This window comes from Urocitellus parryii, chromosome 5, assembly GCF_045843805.1.
Source record: "Urocitellus parryii isolate mUroPar1 chromosome 5, mUroPar1.hap1, whole genome shotgun sequence".
Classification (NCBI taxonomy): Eukaryota; Metazoa; Chordata; class Mammalia; order Rodentia; family Sciuridae; genus Urocitellus; species Urocitellus parryii.
In genome coordinates, this window is record NC_135535.1 from 5165505 (window position 1) to 5188734 (window position 23230).

The window sequence follows — 23230 nt, forward strand, 5'->3', positions numbered from 1 at the left end:
TGGGCCTGGAGGCCAGGAGCTAGGAGCCAGGAGGTTTAGAGCAGAGTGGCCGCGAGGTGAGGTCCCCAAGACAGAAGTGCTGTGGCCCCTGGAGCCGCCCTGGAGTCAGCGGGGACAAGGCAGAGGGACCAGCAGCCTGCACTTCCAGGGGCGGGGGGAGGGCGCAGAGCTGCAGAGGTGACTGGGACAGCAAGGACGGGATCAGGTGCCAGGTAGGGAGGAGTGGGGACAGGATCCTGGGGGCAGGGTGACCAGAGGCAGGGGCAGAGCCGCGAGGGGAGGGCCAAGGGGAGCTCAGAGCTGAATGTGAGGGTTGGGGGGCCCGAGGGGAGCTGAGCTCTGGGCAATGGGGGCTTCAGAAGCAGAACGGGGGCTTCCTGGGCTGGGCGGGAGGGAGGGAGGGGGAGGTGGTTCCTCGTGGAGACCAGCTTCAGTGTTGTAGGACGGAAAGCCTGGTGGGGACAGCGCTGGGGACTGCCGCAGGATGATAGGAAGGCGCTTAGTACTGATGAACCAGACAGCAGAGTGGCGTTTGGTGTTGTGTGTATTTTATCATTTTAAAAAAATGGAAGATGAAGAAACATGGGGCTGGAGAGGGGCTGAGATGGGGCTAAGATGGGGCTGGGGATGGGGCTGGGGATGGGGCTGGGGATGGGGCTGGAGATGGGGTGGAGATGGGGCTGGAGACGGGGCTGGGGACGGGGTGGAGATGGGGCTGGGGACGGGGCTGGAGATGGGGTGGAGACGGGGTGGAGAGGGGCTGAGATGGGGCTAAGATGGGGCTGGGGACGGGGCTGGAGATGGGGCTGGAGATGGGGCTGGGGACGGGGTAGAGATGGGGCTGGGGACGGGGAGTGAGCAGCAGGATGAGAGACAGGATTGTAGGCGCAGAGGACGTGAGGAAAGGCAGGTGGCCTGGGAAGGGCCACATACATGCTCCAGGAAGGCAGAGGAAAGGAGCCTAGAGGAAGTCAGGGGAGAAAGTGAGGAGAAGCAAGGGGTCCCGTCCATGGGGCCTGGCGGGGGGCAGCTGGGTGAGCCTGGCCCTGGCGACACCAGGGCTGTCTTCCAGCCAAGATGGAACAGCAGGGCTGGACCCACCTCCCCACTCAGAGTCAGAATGTCCCTAAGCGGGGGTCTCAGGTGCTGGACAATAGGCAGAGCAGGAGAGCCACCCCCAAGAGGTGAAGGAATGAGCTGCCCCGTCCCCTTCTCCCCGTCTCTGCCTGGGAGAAGCCCAGCTGCTGCACGGAGCCGAGCAGCCCAGAGTCGAGGTGAACCGGAGTGTGGGAGCCAAGGAACTTTGTCCAAGGGGCAGAGATTTAGAGACCAGGCTCTGGAGAGAGAAGCCCACGGACCGGCAGAAGTTCCCCTGAGTCTTTGGCCAGGTGCTGGTCTGCACTTGGAAAACTTTCCCAGCATGTGGTACTCACAGGAAAGGAGTAAAATGATCCCCGAGCTCAGGCAGTGCTTACGTGTGATTCCACCACCAGAGGGAAGAGACCTTCTAGCACATGGGACTCAGAAGAGGTGCAGGTAAGTATTGCCTCTGGGACCAAAGAAGTCCTAGACTCAGGTCTGTTCTGCATTCACCCTGACGCAGCGTAAAGGCCAGCCTCAAGAGGATCCGACTGATTCCAGACGACCTAACTGCACCCAGAACACACGGAGAGAAATGTTTAAAAAGAAATCCAGGGCTCGACGTGTAAACTTTCCCAATGTCCAGCATCCAGCTAAAAATCACCAGACCCGCAAAGCATTAGGGAAAGATGAATTGTGGCCAGGAGAAGAATCAATCAAGAGAAAGAAATCCAGAAACAGCACAGATGACAGAATTAGTAGATGAGGATTTTAACCGTGATTATAAATAGACCTCACATGTGCTCAGAGGTAGACGGACTCATGAGACGGATGAGGAGTGGAAGGTGTTTTAAGGACCCCAATCTTATTTCTCAAGAGGACAAAACACAATTTCTGAAATGAAAAATATAATGGATGGAATTAAATCAGAATACGTGCCAAAAAAAGAAAAAAAGAAAAGAAAAAGAAAGAAAGAGAAGAAAACCAAAAACCAAAAAAATAAAAAATAAAAAAAAGGAAACACATCAATAGAGACCACCCAAAATGAAACCCAGAGAGAGAAAAGACGGGAAGTAAAAAGAAGACAGGCCTGGGGTGTGGTGGGGAGCGTGCCTAGCAAGTGTGAGGCTCCAGGGTTGATCCCCAGCACCACAAAGAGGAGGAGGAGGAGGAGGACGAGGAGGAGGAGGAGCAGAAGGAGGCAGCATTCATGATTTGTGGGACAGTATCAAGCTAACAAATCTGTACTTGGGGCCCAAGGAGGAGAAGATAGAGACAGGAGAAGTAGTGGCCAGTCTCTTCTCAAATTTTAGGAAAAACCATAGACTCACTGACTCCAGGGCAAACCCAGAACATCAGGAACACAAACAACCTCGCCCCAGGCACACGACCACACTGCTGAAAACCAGCCACAGAAAGAAAACCACAAAAGCAGCCAGAGAGAAAAGACAAAGAGGAGCGTGACGGCCACCTTCCTCCTGAAAACTCTGCAAGTCGGACGACACAGGAGCAGCGTCCACATTGTCAAGGTGTCAAAAGAAAAAAGTGCCCACCTAGAATTGGGTACCCAGAGAAATTGTCTTTCACAACTGAATCTCCTTCTGCAGGAACCAGAGCTCAGGAACGGCAGCCGCACCACAGGAAGTGGCAAAGGGAGGTGGGGCCCCTAAATTCCTATGAGACACTGTGGGGTGGGGTCCAGGTCACAAGTGCCCCACCCTCATAAGGGATTAACATAAGGGATTTACCCTCTGGATCACCCTCCCAGAGGGTAAAGGGGCTTGAGGCTGCGAGTCCCCTGTCTTTCTCGTACCCGGGTACTTTTCCCTTCTGCCTTTCACCATGTCATGAAGCAACAAAAAGCCCCCTTGCCAGACGGAATCCCCTTCACCTTGGGCTTCCCAGACTCCAGACCGTAAGAAATAGGTCTCTCCTCTTTACCAATCACCCAGTCCCGGGTCTTCTTTAACAGTGACAGAAAATGAACTAAGGCAGAAATCCTCAGGAGGAGGACGATTTTATCAGATGCAGAGAAAAACAAAAGGCCACAGTCAGGGTAACGATGTGGGTAAATGCCAGGCTTCCTTCTCAGTCTTTAAAAATCTCTTTTAAAGACATTGACTTTTTACAGCAAAAATAATATATTATGAAATAGATAACGTATCCACACGGCAGTGTTGTGCTCAGCAAGAGGAGGCGATGCGTTTATTGATCAAAGAAACTTTGCATATAAAACTAGCAGATTTGTGCAAAGGAAAAGAAACCATCCACAAAAGCCTACACCCTCTCTGGTGCATTTATATTTAAATTCTAGAAAAGGTAAATCGATGGGGACAGAAGGCAGATTGGCAGTTCCCAGGGCCAGGACTCGGGGAAGGGGCTGGCTCGAGGGCTCCTGTGGGTGGTGGGACCATTCCCTGCCTCCATCTTCCTGGGGTTTCGAGACTGTACGCTCTCGTGGAGACTCATCAGACTGGGTGCCTCCATTGGGAGATTTTACCAACTGTGGGTCCCTTAGCGAAGCAACAAAGACTCGATTTTCATGTGTGTGTGTGTGTGTGTGTGTGTGGTGCTGGGGATGGAACCCAGGGCTCGGCACGGGCCAGGCCAGCACTCCTCCCTTTGCACCGTGTTCTGAGGCCGGGTCTCACTGCATGGCCACGGCTGGCCTTCAACTTGGGATCCTTCTGCCTCAGCCTCCTCCCAAGGAGCTGGGATTACAGGCGTACATCATCATGCCTGGCTGAAAAAATCGATTTTTAATCATTATCTTAAAAATTTGCTGTCCAGCAGGGCAAGGTGAAGACCTGGAGCGGCCACGTGGAGCCAGCCTGCTGGACATGAGGCCTGGACCCCAGGACGGGGCGTGGATTTGGGGCATTCACCCATGAAGCCTGGTGTGGACAGGGTGAGAGGCATCAGGGGTTCCAGGAGGGGAGCGTCTCACTGGAGGGGACCCAGCCTGGCTCCACAGAGGGGGACACTCCTGGAGTGGGAGGGGGACATGTTCCGGAGGCAGCAGGATGTGGAAAAGTGAAGCGGGGTCATCGGACGGGGCTGTGAGCCCCCGGGCCCCCTCCCCATCCCAGCTCCCACGTCACCTCCTGCAGGACGTCCTCCTGAGCCCCCAGCTGATGGGTGGGGGGCCTGGCCCAGCCAGCCCCCGCTCCACAGCCCTCCCAGAGCAAGGCCGTTCATCTGTGTTCTGGAAGCTTCTCTCTCCACGGGGGCTGGGCCCGGCAGAGCAGCGTGGGGAGGAGCCAGCTGCTCCCGCCCGAGGGCAGCTCCAGGCCTCTCCAGCCGGTCCTGGAGGGGACAGCTGTGCCCAGCTCTCCTCTGAGTTTTTCACCCTTTGAGGAGGATGCTCCCTGGGGACAGACTGGAGATGACCCCAACCCTCTATCAACCATGGAAATGTCTGCGGCATGACTTTGGGGCAAAGCCACACCGTGGCTGTTGGGGTGTCGGGGCCTAGATTCTTGGGCATGCTCCAAGGCAGCTTCCGGAGCAACAGGCTCCTTGTCTTTGGAGTCACAACTCCTGCCTCGGGGGGGTGTCCTGGGCTGTCACCCTGAGTGGGGCAGACGGGCAGCAGAATGTGCAGAGCCTAGGACCTCGGCTGTCAGTCCTGACCCCTGAGAGCCGAGAGCCTGGGAGAAATGGGCACTGCTGGGCTCCTGCCGCCCAGGACCCCCAGGCTCTGAAGCCCCAGGACACTGTAGTTAGAGTCCCTGAGCCAGGCCGGGGTTGGCCTCAAGGGACCCCACCTGGTGGCTCAGGCCGTTCAAGTGGCGCAGACAGCAGTGGGGTGGCTCAGGCAGGAACTTGCTGGGCTAAGGGGGTCCCTCGGTCGGACCCTCCAGCAGAGTCCAGATGGCGGGTTGTCAAGAACCGCGCTGGGGCCATGTGACGGCTAGTGCAGGGTGCCACAGGGGGTGGCCTTGAGCTTGTGCTTGCTGAACAGGCTGTAGAGCACCCGCAGAGTGCTCTTGGGGTCCTTGTTCACAATGTCTGCAGGCCAGAGGGGCAGGCAGCTGGTCAGCCCAGGGGGCAGGGTGACCCCGACCCGGGCTCCTAGGGGCCCAGTCGTCAGCACTGAGGCTGCAGAAACCAGGAGGCCTGAGTGCCAGGTCCCATCCTGTGACATGGGTCCTCCTCCTGCCCAGGCCTCCCTGCTCCCCACGTGTCCCTCCAACACAGCACCCTCGAGATCTGGCTTCTCCAGGACAGCCTGTCCCCAGGGACGGAGGCCCCTGCCCACCTGGGACCCCCTCCACCAGGATGGACAGAAGCGGTGGCCACAGAGCCCTCCTGGGAAACCCTGCAGGAGTCCCTCACCCAGCATGTGCTTGTCCCCGTCCTGTGTCCCCTCTGGGGCTGCTCCCTAAGGTTGGACCCTGGGGAGGGGACACAGCGTGCTCACCTTCAGGGCTGATGGGGTGGCTGAGCAGGCCCGCGTCCCTCAGCAGCTCCAGGGCCAGGGTGACATTGTGCACCTAGGACAAGAAGGCCCCTCAGATGTCAGCAAATGAGGTGGCCTGGGGCCCAGCTGCGAGGAGAAGCTCATCTGCGGTGGGTTTCAGCTGCTGAGTCTCAGGCAAACTTGCTCACAGCCGTCGGTCAGCCAAAACCAAGAGGCTGGAAACCCTGGCCATCTCCCGGCAGCTGCCGTGTCACCAGCGGGACACCAACCGCTGTTCACCCACGAGGCCTGGGTCCGAGCCAGCCTCCTGCAGAAGCTCTGAGAGAGGGCCTGCCTGCTCCCTGCTGCCCCCACGCCCGTGGCTGCTCCCTTTGCTCCCTTCTGGGGCCGTGGTCAGCGGAGTTGCCTGGTCTGGGTGCAGGGGACCTTGCTTCCCTGGGGCGGGGGCGGGGACAGGGCTGGAAATCTAACCATAGAATCTAAGAAAAATCATCCCAAACCAATAAAGTGGAGTGACAGAGGCCAGACCCAGGACGACACACGGCGAGGTCATGATGTTAGCAGAAACGAGGACCAGCTTCCCGTGGTCACTCCTCCCAGACCCGGGGAGAAGGCCTGGGGACAAGACGTGCTGGGCAGCCTCCTACTGGCCTATGGGCTGCAGGCCGGCCAGGTCCAGCCCTCTGGCCACACCTGGGCCCTCAGAGACACGAGGCTCTGCTCAGACCAGCAAGGGACGGTGATTCCCTGGGCAGAATCCATGTCCCAAACCTGGGGGCTGCCCACCAGGAGCAGGGCAGGGCGGCCAGGAGAGCTCAGGCCAGCTCTGGGAGCCACAGCAGGACTGAGGGCCCTGGTGCGAGTGAGAGGGAGCCCCCACAGCAAGGGACCCTCCATGGGGTGGGTCCCCTCCACCCACCAACGCCCATGCTGGCAGCCAGGCCAGCCCCTCCCCCAACCTGCCCCTCCCCCTCACCTGCCTCTCCCCCTCACCTGTACCTCCCCCCTCACCTGCCCACCCCTCACCTGTACCTCCTCTCACCTGCCCACCCCTCACCTGCCCCTCCTCCCTCACCTGCCCACCCCTCACCACCTCCTCCTCCCTCACCTGCCCCTCCCCCTCACCTGCCTCTCCCCCTCACCTGTACCTCCTCTCACCTGCCCACCCCTCACCTGCCCCTCCCCCAACCTGCCTCTCCCCCTCACCTGTACCTCCTCCCTCACCAGCCCCTCCTCCCTCACCACCTCCTCCTCCCTCACCTGCCCCTCCTTCCTCCCCTGCCCCTCCTCCCTCAGTCTGGTTCTGAGGCTGGGGGTCTGGCCAGGTGGCTGCACACGGGAGGCCAGGAGGCTGGACATGGCCCTCCTGGGTAACTGGGGTTTGGGGCCTGCAACACCCTGGCACAGGGCACCTGCCGTCCCCAGAAGCCTCAGCCCCCAGGAGCAGGACAGGAGCCAGTGCTGTCCAGAGTCCCTTCCCGAGGGCTCCTCAGCTGCAGGTGTCCCGCCCTCTCCCCCTCAGCTGTCCCCTCCTTGTCCACTCTTCAATGTCCTGTCTTCCAGACGTGGGATCGGCAACCCCCTGGGCCCTCTGAGTCCCTGTCCCCTTTGCCTGCGGTGGGGCTCCCTGGTCCCCAGGAAAGACCCGGAGCAGCAGCTTGGGCTCTGGAGACGGCAGCCCCGATGGCAGCGCAGCCTCCGTCCCCAAGGGCTGGGTGCCTTGGCCGGGCCACTGCCCCTCCCCGACCCCGGTTTCCTCCCCTGGGGCAGAGGTGGGAATCGTTCCTAGCCAGAGTCCACCATGGACAGGGTGCCCACCGCAGCGAGCCCACCGCGGAGCCTGCGTGGGACACACCTCAGATGGCCTCTTCTTGGCCTGCGCAGAGGAAAGCATGGCCCCTGGCCACCGGGAAGGATGGCGGAGCTTCGGCGCCCACGGGGCCCACAGCTGCCGGCTGCGGAGCACAGGCCCTGGGCTGCCCCCCAACCTGGACTAAGGACTAAGGCAGAGTCCCTCCCGGGCCACCTGGGCCCCGCACACAGCCCTCCCGGGGAACGTCCCCCTCCTGTCACCGCAGCCTGGGCTGCAGCAAGCCGGCCCGGATGAGCTTCCTGCGCCCTGGATCCCGCCTCTCCCGCCCGTCACACCACGCTGACGCCCCTTCAGGCCCTCGCTGCTGCCGGCGCCACCAACCCCACACTCCACGGTGGCCCTGGGACCGTGATCCTGGTGGGCACCCTGGGTGTGGACTGCGTGGGTCCTTGAGGGCCGGGGCCGTGTTGGGCTGTGTCCTTCCACCAGCGCAGGGCCCCGGGGCAGGAGGGGCCGAGTGGGGCCGAGAGGAGAGGCTGCGTGGGTGGGCAGGAGTGGACGGAAGCACAGGGTCGGGGGCTGGGGGTAGGTGAATGGACAGGTGGCAAGACGGGCAGACAGGGGTGGTGGGTGGTGGGTGGACAGAGGGGTAGGTGGGCTGATGGGTGGTGGATGAAACGATGGTGGGAGAGTGGGTGAGTGGACAGGTGGGTGGGTGGGTGAGTGGACAGGTGAGTGGGTGGGTGAGTGGACAGGTGGATGGATGGGTGGGTGGGTGAGTGGACAGTGGGTGGGTGGGTAGATGGGTGGGTGGGTGAGTGGACGGGTGGGTGGCTAGATGGGTGGGGAGTGAGTGGACAGTGGGTGGGTGGCTAGATGGGTGGGTGGGTGAGTGGACAGGTGGGTGGGTGGGTAGATGGATGGTGGGTGGGTGAGTGGACAGTGAGTGGGTGTGTAGATGGGTGGGGGGTGAGTGAGTGGTCAGTGGGTGGCTGTGTAGATGGGTGGGGGGTGGGTGAGTGGACAGGTGGGTGGGTGTGTAGATGGGTGGGGGGTGAGTGAGTGGACAGTGGGTGAGTGGGTAGATGGGTGGGGGGTGAGTGAGTGGTCAGTGGGTGGGTGGGTAGATGGGTGGGGGGTGGGTGAGGTGACAGGTGGGTGGGTGTGTAGATCGGTGGGGGGTGAGTGAGTGGACAGTGGGTGGGTGGGTAGATGGGTGGTGGGTGAGTGGACAGGTGGGTGGGTGGGTAGATGGGTGGTGGGTGGGTGAGTGGACAGGTGGGTGGGTGGGTAGATGGGTGGGTGGGTAGATGAGTGTGGGGTGAGTAGACAGTGGGTGGGTGGGTAGATGGATGGTAGGTGGGTAAGTGGACAGGTGGGTGGGTGGGTAGATGGGTGGGGGCTGAGTGGACAGGTGGGTGGGTGGGTAGATGGGTGAGGGGTGGGTGAGTGGACAGTGAGTGGGTAGGTAGATGGGTGGGGGGTGGCCAGGCTGACCTATGGACAACATTCCCCTTCGCCCTTTGCTTCCCCTGGAGGTGGACAGACACAGGCTGGCGGGCCAGTGCAGCAGACCTGTGCACCCAGAGGCTGACCCTGAAGAACCTCTGGAGGCTCACCATCTCTGCAGGAGAGCTCGGGGTGAGGTAGAACTCCTTCAGGTGTAGGAAGAAGCCTTCCAGTTGTCCAATCAGCAGGAGCAGGATGACTCCGTCTGCAAACTATAAAGGGAAGAGCCGGAGGCCTGTGTGGGACACATGATGTCAGAGGGAAGCCCCTCTGCCTTTTATAGGCTGTGTGGCCCTAAGGAATTTGCCCAACCTCTCTGAGCCTCAAGATCTTCTTGAGAGATGGGGAAGACATTCCCAACTGCGCAGGGTTAAAGCTGGATAAAATCGTTCTGGGCTACTTGGTACCTAGTACCTGCTCAATAAAAGGAGCAACTTTTAAATTGGCATGGAATAGCCTCAGGTCAGTTTTTAAATGACAGATTCGTGAACTTCAGAATCACCAGGGAAGACAGTTGGGGGTAGAATTATTCCAGCAGGAAAGTCAGGAAGGGCACACCGCCCGCTTGCTGACTGCCACAGTGTACCCCTGTCCATTCCGTCTGCGTGTTCAGAGATAAAGCTGTCCTTGCCGCCACCAGCTTGTCATATGCTAATACAACCCACAAATCTCTTCAAAGACACAGAAGGCGAGATCAGATACTGGAGGAAAAACCTCCGCTCTGTCCGTGATGGAATTTCCTCCCACCAGGTCAGTTCTGATGTCCTTAGCTGGGCCTGAATCTTCCCTATGACTGCTCCTGGCTGTGCAGGGGGAATGCCAGGACTTGGCACCCACTGTATGCAGCAGTCTCTCGAGGCCACCTGTACAGGCCGTAACTCTCCAAACACCACTGTTTTACCAAGGGAGAAATAGGGATGGAACAGGTAAAGTATAAACCTAAGAGATGATCCTGCTCATACCCATAGAGATGTGATAAAACCTCACAGGACTCGTTTATCCACAGTGCACCAGGAAACCTGCTAAGCACATGTGGCGTCTATGAGGTCAGTGTCCTGCACCTTTATAAGAAGAGGAGCCTCAGGATCAGAGCGGTCCAGTAACTAACTCAAGGTCACACAGCTAACGTGGAGGTGTCATCGGGTCCCAGCTGAGAGGTCCCGGGGGCTTGCAAGTTAATGCTGAGGGCACTGACTCGGGTGGGCACATGGCGGGTGTCCTGGGCTGGGGCCCCACCCCTCCCTGGCTAATGTCCCCCAGAGTGCACCTGTGACACCAGTGCTCTGGCTACGGTCCTCACAGGGGTGGTGCACCAAAGACCAGACCTCTCTCCACCTGCCCCTGTCACCAGCAGAACCCAGGTGGCCCGAGCCCACACACCGGGGCCCGTTGCCACTGGGGTCCAGCAGGCTCCAAGGCCACCCTGAAGGCCCGGGGCTGGGGACCCGCTTTTCTGCTCTCTGTCCCCTGTGCTCCAGTGAGCTCAGGGCCTGTGGAGCCCGCCGACCCTGGCCTTCCCTGCTCGGGGCTCCGGGTGCCCACCTGGGAACTGAGGCTCTGCACGGCCAGGCCCAGGCTCTGCAGCGAGTGGTTGACGAAGCTCACGATGGCCTGCGAGGAACAGCAAGGGCCACACCCGGGTTGGCCACCTTCCTGCTGGGTGACAGAAAGCCCCCAGCGCCTGGCACCCGGCAGGAACGGAGCCCAGGCCTGCGTCCCCTCTCCGCCCCGAGATTCTGCAGGTGGTGGGCCTCGGTGGCTCCTACCTCCTCCACAGCGCGCACCTTCTCTGGAGGCAGCTTAAGGAGTTCATCAAGGACGTCCTCTGCAGACAGACCACAGACAGCTCGTCACCACGCGGCCATCTTCCAAGAAGCCGTGAATGTTTTCCCAGAAACCAGCCCAGACCGAGCGGCAGAGAGATCTTAGAGTTCTTAAATGCCAGACCGGGGTCTGGGCCACGGCTCCCCGGCTGTTGTCCCCGGAGAGCGGCCCCACCCCTGTGTCTCAGTTTCCCTGTCTGTGGCCTGTGGCTGGCTGCTGAGGCCTACGAGGGGGGTCGATGCAGAAGGGGTGGCAGAAGGTAAAGGGGGTGGCAGGTGTGCACCTGGCCTGGGGACAGGTGCAGGCACAGTGACTGCAACCTGACTGCAACCTGACTGCAACCTGGACCCTGCTCCTGTGTCCCACCCCACAGGTCCCCAAGCAGCCATGGGTGCTGGCACCAGGCACACGAGTCTCCTCCCTGGCAGAGCGAGGCTGTCACCTCCTCCCGAGCGTCTGCGCCTGTGGGGAGACCAGCGCCCTCGGCGGGCCCTGGCTCCAGGTCAGGTGTCCCCTGTCCTCAGACTCGTGTCCTTTGTGCTTGGTGGGTCGTGAGTGGTGGATATGTGGGTGGGTGGGTGCCCTTGGGGATGGGTGAGGGGTGGGTGGGTGGATGGAAGGAGGATAACGATGGGTGGGTGGGTGGGCAGTGACCCAGAGCAACCAACCAAGGGGTGGAGGAGCGAAGGGGGTCCAAGGACCCTCGGTGACCTGTCACAAGGCACAGCCACATGCCGAGCCCTCCCTGCTGAGCGCTTGGAAGCTCATGGCTGCCCTCGGCCTTCACCACTAACTGGACCCTCGTGTGCGGGGAGGAGCTGATTCCCAACAGATGGGAAAGGGCTGCTGTGGGGACCTACTCACCCGGAGGCTGGTCCTCGCCTGGGCTGGGGGGGAATCGTTGCAGGAAAAAAAGCAAAAAAAAAAAAAAAGTTAAAAAGAAAGTCCCAAGACCTGCCCTCTCCCTGTTGGGGGAACTGGGACGGAAGGCCCAGGCCATTTTCCCCTGGCAGCCGGTGGGCGGGGCAGCGGACAGCCAAGGGCAAAACAGGCCAGTGCCCTGCCGCGGGCTTCCGCACCTGGAAACGCTGAGATTTTATTGTTTCGGGGTTCCATTCTGTCATGGGGACACACAGTCACAGAGCAAGGAGCAGAGGGCGAGGCCCCCACGTGTGGGGGTGGGGAGGGAGCACCCCCAGGCCCAGCCCCCAGAGCTAAGGAGGCCCAGCGGGACCCTCTTTTGTGTCTGGCTTCTCTCTCTCCCTTCTGTGGGTTCGGCTTTTCTCTGATCCTGTTGCATTTCCACCCCACCCTGGCCCCAAGAAGGGAGAGTGTCTGTGTCCAGGGCAGGCCAAAGCCCTCTGGCCACATCAAGCCCTGCCACAAGGGTGGGACCGGCAGCCAGGACCCACGGCGGCCAGGAGGGACAGATGCCCAGCTGCTGTTCAAGATTCCAGCTCAGCCAGAGCCTGCCAGCAGCGACGGCAGAGCCCAGGAGCCAGGGCCCCGGCCAGGCCTCCCGAGATCTCAGAGCTGGAGGGAAAGCTCATCTGCGGTGGGTTTCAGCTGCTGAGTCTCAGGCAAACTTGCTCACAGCCGTCGGTCAGCCAAAACCAAGAGGCTGGAAACCCTGGCCATCTCCCGGCAGCTGCCGTGTCACCAGCGGGACACCAACCGCTGCTCACCCACGCCGCCTGGGTCCCAGCCAGCCTCCTGCAGAAGCTCTGAGAGAGGGCCTGCCTGCTCCCTGCTGCCCCCACACCCGTGGCTGCTCCCTTTGCTCCCTTCTGGGGGCCGTGGTCAGCGGAGTTGCCTGGTCTGGGTGCAGGGGACCTTGCTTCCCTGGGGCGGGGGCGAGGACAGGGCTGGAAATCTAACCATAGAATCTAAGAAAAATCATCCCAAACCAATAAAGTGGAGTGACAGAGGCCAGACCCAGGACGACACACGGCGAGGTCATGATGTTAGCAGAAACGAGGACCGGCTTCCCGCGGTCACTCCTCCCAGACCCGGGGAGAAGGCCTGGGGACAAGACGTGCTGGGCAGCCTCCTACTGGCCTATGGGCTGCAGGCCGGCCAGGTCCAGCCCTCTGGCCACACCTGGGCCCTCAGAGACACGAGGCTCTGCTCAGACCAGCAAGGGACGGTGATTCCCTGGGCAGAATCCATGTCCCAAACCTGGGGGCTGCCCACCAGGAGCAGGGCAGGGCGGTCAGGAGAGCTCAGGCCAGCTCTGGGAGCCACAGCAGGACTGAGGGCCCTGGTGCGAGTGAGAGGGAGCCCCCCCAGCAAGGGACCCTCCATGGGGTGGGTCCCCTCCACCCACCAACGCCCATGCTGGCAGCCAGGCCAGCCCCTCCCCCAACCTGCCCCTCCCCCTCACCTGCCTCTCCCCCTCACCTGTACCTCCCCCCTCACTACCTCCTCCTCCCTAACCTGCTCCTCCTCCCTCACCAGCCCCTCCTCCCTCACCAGCCCCTCCTCTCTCATCTGCCCCTCCCCCCTCACCTGTCCCTCCCCCCTCACCTGCCCCCTCCCCCTCACCTGCCCCTCCCCCCTCACCTGCCCCTCCCCCTCACCTGCCCCTCCCCCCCACCTGTCCCTCCCCCCTCACCTGCCCCTCCCCCCTCACCTGCCCCTCCCTCCTCACCACCCCCTCCCCTTTCACCTGCCCCTCCCCCCTCACCAGCTCCTCCCCCCTCACCTGCCCCTCCCCCCACCTGCCCCTCCCCCCTCACCTGCCCCTCCCCCTCACCTGCCCCTCCCCCCTCACCTGTCCCTCCTCCCTCACCTGCCCCTTCCCCCTCACCTGCCCCTCCCCCCCACCTGTCCCTCCCCCCACCTGTCCCTCCCCCCTCACCTGCCCCTCCCTCCTCACCACCCCCTCCTCCCTCACCTGCCCCTCCCCCCACCAGCTCCTCCTCCCTCACCTGCCCCTCCCCCCTCACCTGCCCCTCCTCCCTCACCTGCGTTGGGTGGTGAGCTGCTCCAGGGACTTCCCTGACTTCAGGCCACTCTTGGTGCTCTAGGGGAGAAAGGAAGAGTGGAGAGACCCCAGGGAACTCTGGGCTCGGCCCACGCAGCCCTGGGGACCCAGCTGGCTCGCCTGGCCCCCTCTCAGGGTGGCTCCTGAGCAGCCCTCCCTCGGGGCCCAGTGGAACTGTCCTTCCCCATGGGCCCTGAGCCCAGGAGGCTGGGGACTGGCACTGCCCATTCCCTGAGATTCCCCGTCTCAGGGGCCATGGATGGTGAAGGGGCCCGTCCATGGTCGTCCTGTTGCAGGGCCACAAAGGCAGGCCCTGCTCACCCGGGGCCCCGGTGGGGGCAGGAATCATGGGGTGCTCAGAGCCTGCTGGGGACAGAAGCCACGGACCCTGGAAGGCACCCGGCCCAGCTGGAGTGGGTGGCGAGAGGAGACCTTCCCCGAGGAGAGGGGGCGTGGGCACGGCCAGGACTGGCCCATGAGAGGCGTCACCAGGGCAGCACCCTGCCTCCGGGATGTGACGGCGCCAATGTCCCATGTGCTGTCAGTGGCCATCAGCTGGATCTTCCAGACAGCTGCTGGCCTCAGCCTCTGGGCAGGAACCATCTGCTAAGATGGACCAGACTGGCCAGCCCAGGGCCCTCCTCCTGCCCAGCCCACCTCTGCAGCTGGCACCTGCCTGCTGTCCGGTGAGATGTGAGATTTCTCCCAACACCCTGGAACCCAGCCCAGCCCACCCCGCCTCAGGCAGCACCCAGCTCAGGGTGCCGTGAGCATCAAGGTGCTCCGTCCTGTGTCCGAATGCCTGGGCCAGGGCCAGTTACCTCGATGGTGACCACCTCCACCTGGACATTGCTTGGGAGGGGCAGGCTGGGTTGGAAGTGCTTGGCCAGGGCCACGAGCAGGTGCAAGGTGGCCACCAGGTCCTTGTTGAAGATGGCTGGGGGAGAGGAGTGTGGGTCATGCTGAGGGCCACCAGAGCCTGCAGCCTCACGGACGCTTCCTGGCCACCAGGGCCCGTGGCAGATCGAGGAGCCTGGGCCAGCTGCCGTGGGCAGTGTGTGCCCAGGACACTGCCACCTCTGAGCTTCCAGTTCTTTTTAAGTTTTTGTTGGGGGCTTCACAGAGTGACTCTTTGGATTCTGCCAGTTGTCACAGCCCAAGGAGCACCAACCCCACCCACCGTGCACCCCAAGGGTCCAGGGTGACACAGCCACCCGCTGGCCTGAGAGAGATGGGAGGTGCACATTCAGAACCTAGAATAGTCCCAAGCTCCCAGCACCCACTTCAGCAGTGACGGCACCCTGAGGCCGGGGCCTGGGGCGGTGGCTCACTGGTGTCTTCCTTGAAAACAGCGACTGCCCACGGCCAGGCCTCCTGGGACAGTCACCCTCAGATTTAGGCCGACTGACAACATTGTAAATGTCGGTCACGGGGAGTGAGACTCCAGACCCTGTGGTGAGTGCAGGCCTGGGTCCAGGTGAGTCATGTTGTCACCACCCAACCCCGGAGAGGCCGCCGGACTCCCCCTGGCCTCAGGAAGGAGAACCCGGGGCCCAGGGGACGAGGGAGGCTGTGCGGGTGGAGCTTAAATAAATCTATGATGGTGAGGCCAGGTGGCGGGGCCCCTGGACTCTGCTGCTGTGTCACTGTCCCCGAGACTCGACCTTGGGCTTCTGGGGCAGTGACGCCCCTGGGGCTCTGGCCTGCCCCTCCTCCTCCGGGGACCCTCGGTGCCCGCTGCCCAGGCTGCTCCAGGCCTCTGCTCCCTCCCAGCCTGGGCAGGAGGCTGCGCGGCCTCTGGGTAGATGCCAAGTCTCCGGGCAGAGGGCACCAGGCTGCCCTGCCCTCCCGCGCCCAGGCCTGGCTGGGCCCTGCTCACCCTCCACGCTCCACTTGGCCTGCGGCTCCTCCACCTGCAGAGCCCGGTTCACGGCCCCCAGGACCACCTCCAGCTTGCGCCTCTGACTCGCGGCCGTCAGGGCGATCTCCTCCACCTGCAGCCGGAGTCCCGCCAGCTTCTCTGTGGCAGGAGAGGGTGGTGAGGGCCGGGACGGTGGCAGGGCCATGGCTGAGCTGGGCACCCTGGGGGCGCAGAGCCCTGGACCACCCCAGAGCCTCCGCAGGCTGTGCTCCTCAGCCCCTGTCCACATGGGCCACCGTCTGAAGGGGCCACGTGGCATGAGCAGAGCACAGCCCTCCCAGCCTGCTGCCCACCCCACCCGGGCGCTGGCCCCCAGCCTCCCACAGCAGACGCTTCATGTCTGCAGGGCAGTGTGGCCTGATGGTTAAAGCCTACGCTGGAGGCTCGTCCCTGACCCTGCCCCACACACTGCTCGTCTAACTGCAAGGCTTTGGACCAGTCCCCAGGCCCCTGGGAGCCTAGGGAGATGGCCCTGACATCGGCACCCCTCCGACAGCTGAGCACCTCTCCCAGGGCGACCTGTCCTCTCTCCAGCCCTCAGGGCAGCCCGAGGGCCGGCTCGGTGGGCTTCCTCATCAGCTCCCGGCCCCTAAAACCAGCTGGTGCTCAGTAAATGCTGGCCAGGCCGGTGGTGCCGAGGGAGCTCGGCCAGGAGGCCCCGGTCCCCTGGTGGGCTGCCCTGGGGGGCTGCCCTGGGGGCAGGCCTCCTCCTCCCAGCTGGGGCCCTTCTAGGCAGGGCCCTGGAGCTCCTTCCCTGGAGGCCACCGTGGGGACGGTGTCGGGGAAGGGACGGTGTGGGGGAGGGGCGGTGTGGGGGAGGGGCGGTGTGGGGGAGGGACTGTGTGGGGGAGGGACAGTGTGTGGCCCGCTGGCTGGGGAGCACTCACGGAACAGGTGGTGCAGGATGAGCCCGTCGAACATGTCCTCCTCCAGGCTGCGCACCACCACGTGCTCGGGGAGGAGGGCGGCGTTGATCCACTCCACCAGCACCTGAGGGCAGGGGACGCCTGGGTCACCCGCTGGCCGCCACCGCAGCCTGGGTGGCTCCCCCCACCTGCCACTGGGCCACCCTTCAAGGTCTGGCCCAGTCACCTCCTCTGCAGCCCCCTGACCCCACACGCCAGGGTCACTCTGGGCTCCACAGACCCCCGGGTCTCTCCTCCACCCGAGAGCACCGAGGGCATCCTCACGAGTGACAGTGACAGTCACCTGTGGGCGGATGGGGACATGCCTGTGGAGCGGGGGTGGGGTCTCGGGTGGTTCTGGGAAGGGGGGTGTGCACTGACTGGAGCCCACTCCACCGCCAGGGAGGGCCTGCATCCTGACACAGGCCCGGGCTGTCCCCTCAGGCCCCAGACTCCTGCCAGACTCCAGGTGGGACTTCCAGCCTCCAGAACTCCCAGGGGTGGCGTTCCCCCCGCTCTAGGCCACCTGGTTGGGGGTGACATGTTACGGCTGGCACAGGGCGGGCACAGGGCTGCTGGTGTCCTCCTCCAACCCCACCCCAAGCTTCACCATGGAGGTGACACTGGCCAGCTGCCCCCACAGCTCTGCCTGGGGCTGTCCCTGGAGGCCCAACCCTGCGGGGACAGGTCACAGCAGGCGGATGACACGAGGCACCGGGTGGGACACTGAGGCCTCTGCACTGAGCTGACTCTTGGGACACAGGCTCGAGTCCCTGTGGCCATGACCATCCGTCCCTCTCTGCGCTGGCCCCTTCCTTCCACACCTGGGATGACCCCCAACCCAAATCCACAGCTCACGACCAGCTTCTGGGGACCCAAACCCAGAAGGCTGTTGGCCAGGGGGGCTCTTCTCTCGGACTCAGGGCCAGCGGGGCTGTGCGCGGTGGTGGGTGGGAAGGGGTGGAGGAGAGAGGGGGAAGGTCCACAGAGCCGCAGGGCGCAGAGGTGGAGGCCCGGGCCAGCAGAGGACCCATGGCCCAGCCGAGAACGAGAACAGGTGGCCCAGGCCCACACCCACCGGCCACCAGCTCCCCTCAGCCCTGGGTGGCCGAGTGGGAAACAGGACCCAGGCTGAGGGCCTGAATCAGACCCTCACTAGGTCACGGCGTGCTGGGTGGCCCACACAGTCTGCTACCTCTCCCTGGGACACAGGTGACAGAAGTCCCCATCGATAGTCATGAGGTGGATGGGGTGTGCCAGGCACAGGTTGGCGCTCGGCCTTCAGCAGGTCTCCAGGGCCTACGGGTCCCCCCGACAGTCAGAGGCCAAGGAAGGGAGAGGGCAGCCCGCTGTCCTCCAGGTGGAGGCAAGTGCCAGGCAGGGGACAGACCCCAGAGCGTCGGTGCTGAGGGCTGCCCTACCTTTTGCAGTTCTTCAAACTTGGGGTCCTTCCGGGAACTGGGGGGCAGGTATTTCTTCTTGGCTCCTGGAAACAGAGGTGGGCATGATGCACGTGTGGGGCCCAGAGGAAGCTCGGCCGCGGTCTCCCTGAAGGTCACCGCAGAGCTGGGGCCTGGGCCTCACCTCGAGCGCCCTCTGCCCAGGTCCCCCGAGAGCACCAGCTCGACCCCGGAGGCGGTGAGCTTTGTGTTTGGGGTCCTGCCTCAGTTCAGGGTTTATTGCTTGTTTCCGTGAAATTCAAACGGAACTGGGTGTCCTGCGCCTCCTCTGGCAGCCCTGCCCTTCACTCTGGTGAAACTTCAGCTCACCCGCGGCCTCACCAGCTCCGAGGGCCGCGGTGGACACTGCCCTGGCTGCCCTGCTGCGCCGGGCACTGAGGCCAGCCCACGCCCTCTGAGGCCCCGAGGCTCCCCCGCATTTTAGACCCCAGGGCCCACAAGATGTGAGGCCTGCGGACCTCCAAGGTCAGCTGGCCCCAACATGTGGGGGACACGGAGTCAGCCCACGGCCGCCGCGCCTGAGCTCACAGCGCAGCCTTCCCCCGGGGACTGGCTAGAAACCCCCAAACCTCCCACACTTCCCAGCCCCGAGGAGCTCCTGGGTGAGTAAGGAGGGAATGGGTGGGTGGGTGAGTAGAAGGAAGGAAGGAAGGAAAGATGGATGGGTGGTGGGTCGGTGGGTGGGTGGGTGGTGGGTGGATGGGTAGAGAGGTGATGGATGGTTAGATGGGTGATGTATGAATGTGTGGGTGGATGGATAGATAGATGGTGGGTGGGTGGATGGATGGGTGGGTGGGTGGGTGGGTAGGTGCATGGATGAGTGGGTGGGTGGATGGGTGATGTGTGGGTAGACGGGTGATGAATGGGTGATTGGGTAGATGGGTGGATGGGTAGGTGGATGGATGGGTGGGTGAAGGGTTGAGTGGGTGGGTGGATGGGTGATGGGTGGATGTGGGACCGCCCTCTTGGAGCGGGTTCCCAGGACTCCTAATCATCTCGAGTCCTGGCTCTGTGTTGTGGAGCTGTAGGTGTCTCTAAGTCAACTGTAAAACAGAAAGTAAATATTTATTTCAAGTTACCAAGCCCTGCCACCCCAGCTCAGCCGTCTTCCTTGTGATGGTTTCCAGGCTCCGGGGCTCATAAACCAGGAGGGACAGCAGACAGACAGGAAGCTGACCAGCTGACTGGGAACAGAGCCGTCCTTCCTCGGGCCTGGCCCGCCCACCCCCTGGGACCCTCTTGGCCGGGGGGTTCTCTCCCCGTGGCACCCACGTGGCCAGGCTGTGTTCACAGGGTCAGCGCTCAGCTGGCTTCTCCTGGGGTCCCCGCTCTCCTGGCCTGGCCTTGCCCAGTGCTTCTGCTGTGGGGACTGGCTCTGTCCTGGGCTCACCGAGGGCCCTTCCCCCAGGCCAGGCCTGCCGCCTGGCGCGTGGAGGTGTGGGACTTTCTGTTTGGGCACACGGGCGTGCGCAGCGCTGTGTGCCTGCAGCGTGCTGTTGGGGGCGACTTCTAGGAGGGAGACTCCAGGGGCCATGCTCACCCCCGAGGATGGGATTGCTCGGTCCTGTGCCCACCCACCTTGGGAAGAGACCCACTGTGTGCAGGGGCAGACCTACAGCCCCTCACCCTCCAGGCCACGGGACCCTGGGGAGGCAGCACGGTGTGGAGGGTGGACCCTGGGCCCTGCGGCCCCTCCTTGGCTGGGGGCCAGCTCCATCCTCACTAGCCGAGCTACAGGACATGGCTCCCCATGCCTCAGGGTCCTCTTCTGTAAAAGGTGGCAATGGCACCCACTCTTGGGAACAGAGATCTGGGCAGGAGCCCTCAGCGCCAGCTGTGCCCGTTGGGCTGGCGCCAGCTTTCGCAGCACAGGAGGCCATGCGGTGGGTGCAGGGGGCTGTGGAAGGTTCCAGAAGCAGAGCTGGGTCCAGCCGAAGTGAGGCAGAGGCAGGGCGAGCAGCCTGGGAGCCGTCCCTCATGACACGGACCCTCACCCTCGGCCCCAGCCCCGGCCCCCAGCCACTGGGGCGCACCTGGCGGGAGCTGCTCCTCGGTGGGCAGGGCCGCCTCGCTGGGGAGCTGCAGCAGGTTGTACAGGGACTCTGGCTCCATCTTCTCTCTGGCCTGCCCTGGAGGACGCAGGGGACAGAGGGTGTCAAGTCCCAGAGCCCTCAACTCACTCTGTGCTTATCTATCATTTCCTCCCACCCAGGAGGCTGGGGGCGGGGGCGTGGAGTTCAGCTCCAGGTGGACAGGTCACCATGAGGGCCCAGGTGAAGGGACGGGGTCCCGGTGGGCAGGAGGCCTAAGCACAGGATCGAGGACACACCAAGAAAGGCTTGTGGGGCGGGTCCTCGCCGTGCCCCCACTGTGGGTGCCGAGCAGCCCCCCGAGGCCTGCAGGGCCCTGTGGGCTCCCCCTCCCCAGCAGCCGGCAGAGCCAGCTCAGCCAGTTCCTCAGAGCTCAGAACCCCACCCCCGGCCCAGCAGGGAGCCGGCCTGCGTGTGGGCTGGCAGATGGCACTGACGTCCCAGATGTTAGCTCCTGCGGTGGAACATGCCAACGGGGCCTCTGGGCCCAAGGCTGAGCAGAGAGGGCTGGAGGGGGGGCCGAGCACCGAGCCCAAGCCCCCAGGCCGTCCCCACCTGCAGCTTGGGGGACCGGCAGGACTCTCCCCAGCACCCGGGCCTCTCAGGGAGTGAGGTCTCAGGGCCAGCTGCTCTACAGGGAGGGCCAGGCTCCTTGTTGTCACTGCTATGGGCCCTTCCGGTTCCCCAACCCTCTTCCTGTCTCTGGTTCCAGTCGCTGAGGGCCAGCAGCCTCCCCCGCCTCCAGCCCCTGCTCCCCCCCTTTCCAGACTCTCTCAGACAGCCGGGTGGCAGGGCACCCACAGGGGTCCAGGCAGGGAGCCCCCCCGCGCCCCGGGGAGGTAGGGGACTGGAGGGCCCTGGAGCCCCCCTCTTTGGGCGCACAGTGGCCCTGCTCTGAAGTGGGGCAGGGGGCACTACACTGGCCCCACAATTCCCATGTCCAGGGGACACTCAGATGCAGCCTGGGCCACAGCTGCAAGAGGGGAAAAAGCCCTGGCCTGGGCTCGGAGGCCCGGGTTCCAGGCAGGCTCCTCCTCACGCCGGCTGTGTGACTCCAGGCAAGTCCCCTCTCCTCTCTGGTCCTCATTCATGACCAGGAGGGGCTGGACTCAATGCTGGACCGAGGTGGCTGAGGGGACACAGACGTGGACGGTCTCTAGTGACCAGCAGCCCTGGGCAAGGCTCTCTTCTGCCCCAGCCTCAGTGGCTTCCCAGAAGGGGGGTCGCCTTTGTCCCCCAGGACTGCACGAAGCTCAGAGAGGCCAGGGGTCCGGGAACGTCTCCCTGGTACAGGGAGAGGCACAGCAGGGTCCCTGGAGCCTCAGCAGGTCCTCCGTGAGATGGGGAGGGGGTGAGGCAGCCCCTAGGCGCCATGGGGTGAGGGCCTCGGTGTTGACTCTGGCCTCCAGCCCCGGCAGCCTCAGCCAGGGGGCTCCTTCCCTTGTGGCCCTGATCGGGCTCCCAGGCACGTGGACAGGCAGGGGCTCCCGTGGCCGAGGCCTTCCCCAGGCCCAGATGCAGGGACTCACCTAGCGCCTCCTGTACCCGGGAGATCAGGTCTCCCCAGGGTCCTCTGCTCCTGGGAGAGGCAGGTTCCGCTTCCTGGGCGGGTGGGTAGCCTGGGCCCTGCGGGGGCGGCAGGGGCCTGCGCACTTCCTCTGGGGCCTGTTCTGCTGGTGGCGGTGGCCGCGGGGAGCTTCCTCCTCTGTGCTGCGGGCCAGGAGGGCGCTGGGAGGACCAGGCTGCAGGAGCCCACGGGAGCCCGGCCCCACCACAGCCTGGCTCCCAGCCCCGGCCTCCCAGGCACCTCCAAGGGGGCATGGCCGACTTCCTCCCCTCCTCCGCCCCAGCCAAGCCGCTCCCTCCCCTCTCCCCACCTCCCAGGGGCAGCTTTTGAGGCCAGGACCTGGGGTCGGCATCCCACACCCCAGCCACCAGCAGACTGTCCCTCTGCTCCACCTCTGACCCCAGGCCTCCTCCCCTCCCCTGCACCTGCAAGTCCCAGGCTCCTCCAGTCCTGCTGGCCACAGCTCCATCCTCTCCCCTGACCTCTGCTGACCTCCCTGCCCTCCCCCCTTAGCCCTGCTGACCCCCTCCTGTTCCCTCAGTGCCCTGCTTGGCAGCTCTGACTCTTCCCTGCTACAAGCCCTGCCCGGCTCTGCACTTGGACCTCGGTGCCCCTCCTCCAGGAAGCCTCCTGCCCTCTCAGGCAGGTCCTGCCTGGGATTCTTACAGGGCCCTGAAGCCCCACTCTCCCAGCACTTGGCCTGTGACCACACCATGGCTCAGCGGGGGCTGCAGGCTGGTGTTTGAGACAGGTCTCCACCTGGGGGCTCTGCAAGGCAGGGCGGCTCTCTTTTGCCCATTGTGCCACAGCCCAGAACAACCCACACCCAAGGTGGGCTCAAGGGGTAAATTGGTGACTGTTATTGCTGAGGGGATGAGGCAACTTCCTAGAGGGGACAGGGCCTCCGTGGCTGAACAGGAGTCTGCTGGTTAGAGACCCGGGAGGGACCCCGGAAGCAGCACACACAGAGCCTCGGGGGTTCGGGAGAGACCCCCGCACAGCGGGTTTGTCGGAGAACACCTGAGACCTGGGCTGTTTCTGAGCTTAAATCTTCATGACCAGATGGACTGTGAGTTTCCACAGTGACAGGCAGCCATGCTGGGGACCAGGAGACAAGCCACCCTGTCTTTGCCAAGAGATCAGAGAAGTGGCCGGATCAGGCAGGCGGAAGAGCAGGGCAGAGCCGAGGGCAGGGAGGTGGGCATGCGGGGTGATGACACGCGGGATCCCCGCGCTTTCCCCCGACTGCCGATGAGAAGACCCACGCCGTGGTGAGCGCGCTGAGTGCCCGGAACCTGCCGAGGAGCAGGGCCCACCATCAGCCCACACCAAGGAAGAAACCAGGGCTCCCCAACAGCCTGTGCCATTCCCAGGTCCCCTGCAGGACTGGGGCTCACAAGGACCCAGGGAGAGAGAAAGCCCCATTGGGACCTGGGTCACGGGGGTTGGGAGAAGGCTCAGCCTGGCTCCGGGTCCCATGGTCCTGGTGGCAGCTTCCGAACCTGGATCCCGGCCCCACCAGCGCAGCAGAGGGCTTCACCCACCTGCTTTCAAATGCAGGAACTGAAGGGCCTGGGTGGGGGGACCCTGAGCCAGTGAAGAAGGTGGGAAGGCGGAGCCCCAGCTCAACCGTGTGTGGGGCCCAGTCCCAG

The 23230-nt window shown here is 63.5% G+C and overlaps 1 protein-coding gene across 1 annotated transcript; it reads right to left on the bottom strand.

Moving 5' to 3' along the window:
- Positions 1-3357: 3357 nt before the first annotated feature.
- Positions 3358-21573, bottom strand: Parvg (parvin gamma). Its single transcript, XM_077798878.1, has 13 exons — positions 21541-21573; positions 19955-20050; positions 17883-17947; positions 16444-16546; positions 15515-15655; positions 14457-14572; positions 13616-13674; positions 11514-11536; positions 10592-10650; positions 10368-10436; positions 8936-9037; positions 5504-5576; positions 3358-5091 (listed from the first exon to the last, which is right to left on the bottom strand). The coding sequence occupies exons 2-13, from the start codon at positions 20031-20033 to the stop codon at positions 4994-4996; spliced, it is 987 nt and encodes a 328-aa protein (XP_077655004.1). The 5' UTR covers positions 20034-20050; positions 21541-21573; the 3' UTR covers positions 3358-4993.
- Between the last annotated feature and the right edge of the window lie 1657 nt (positions 21574-23230).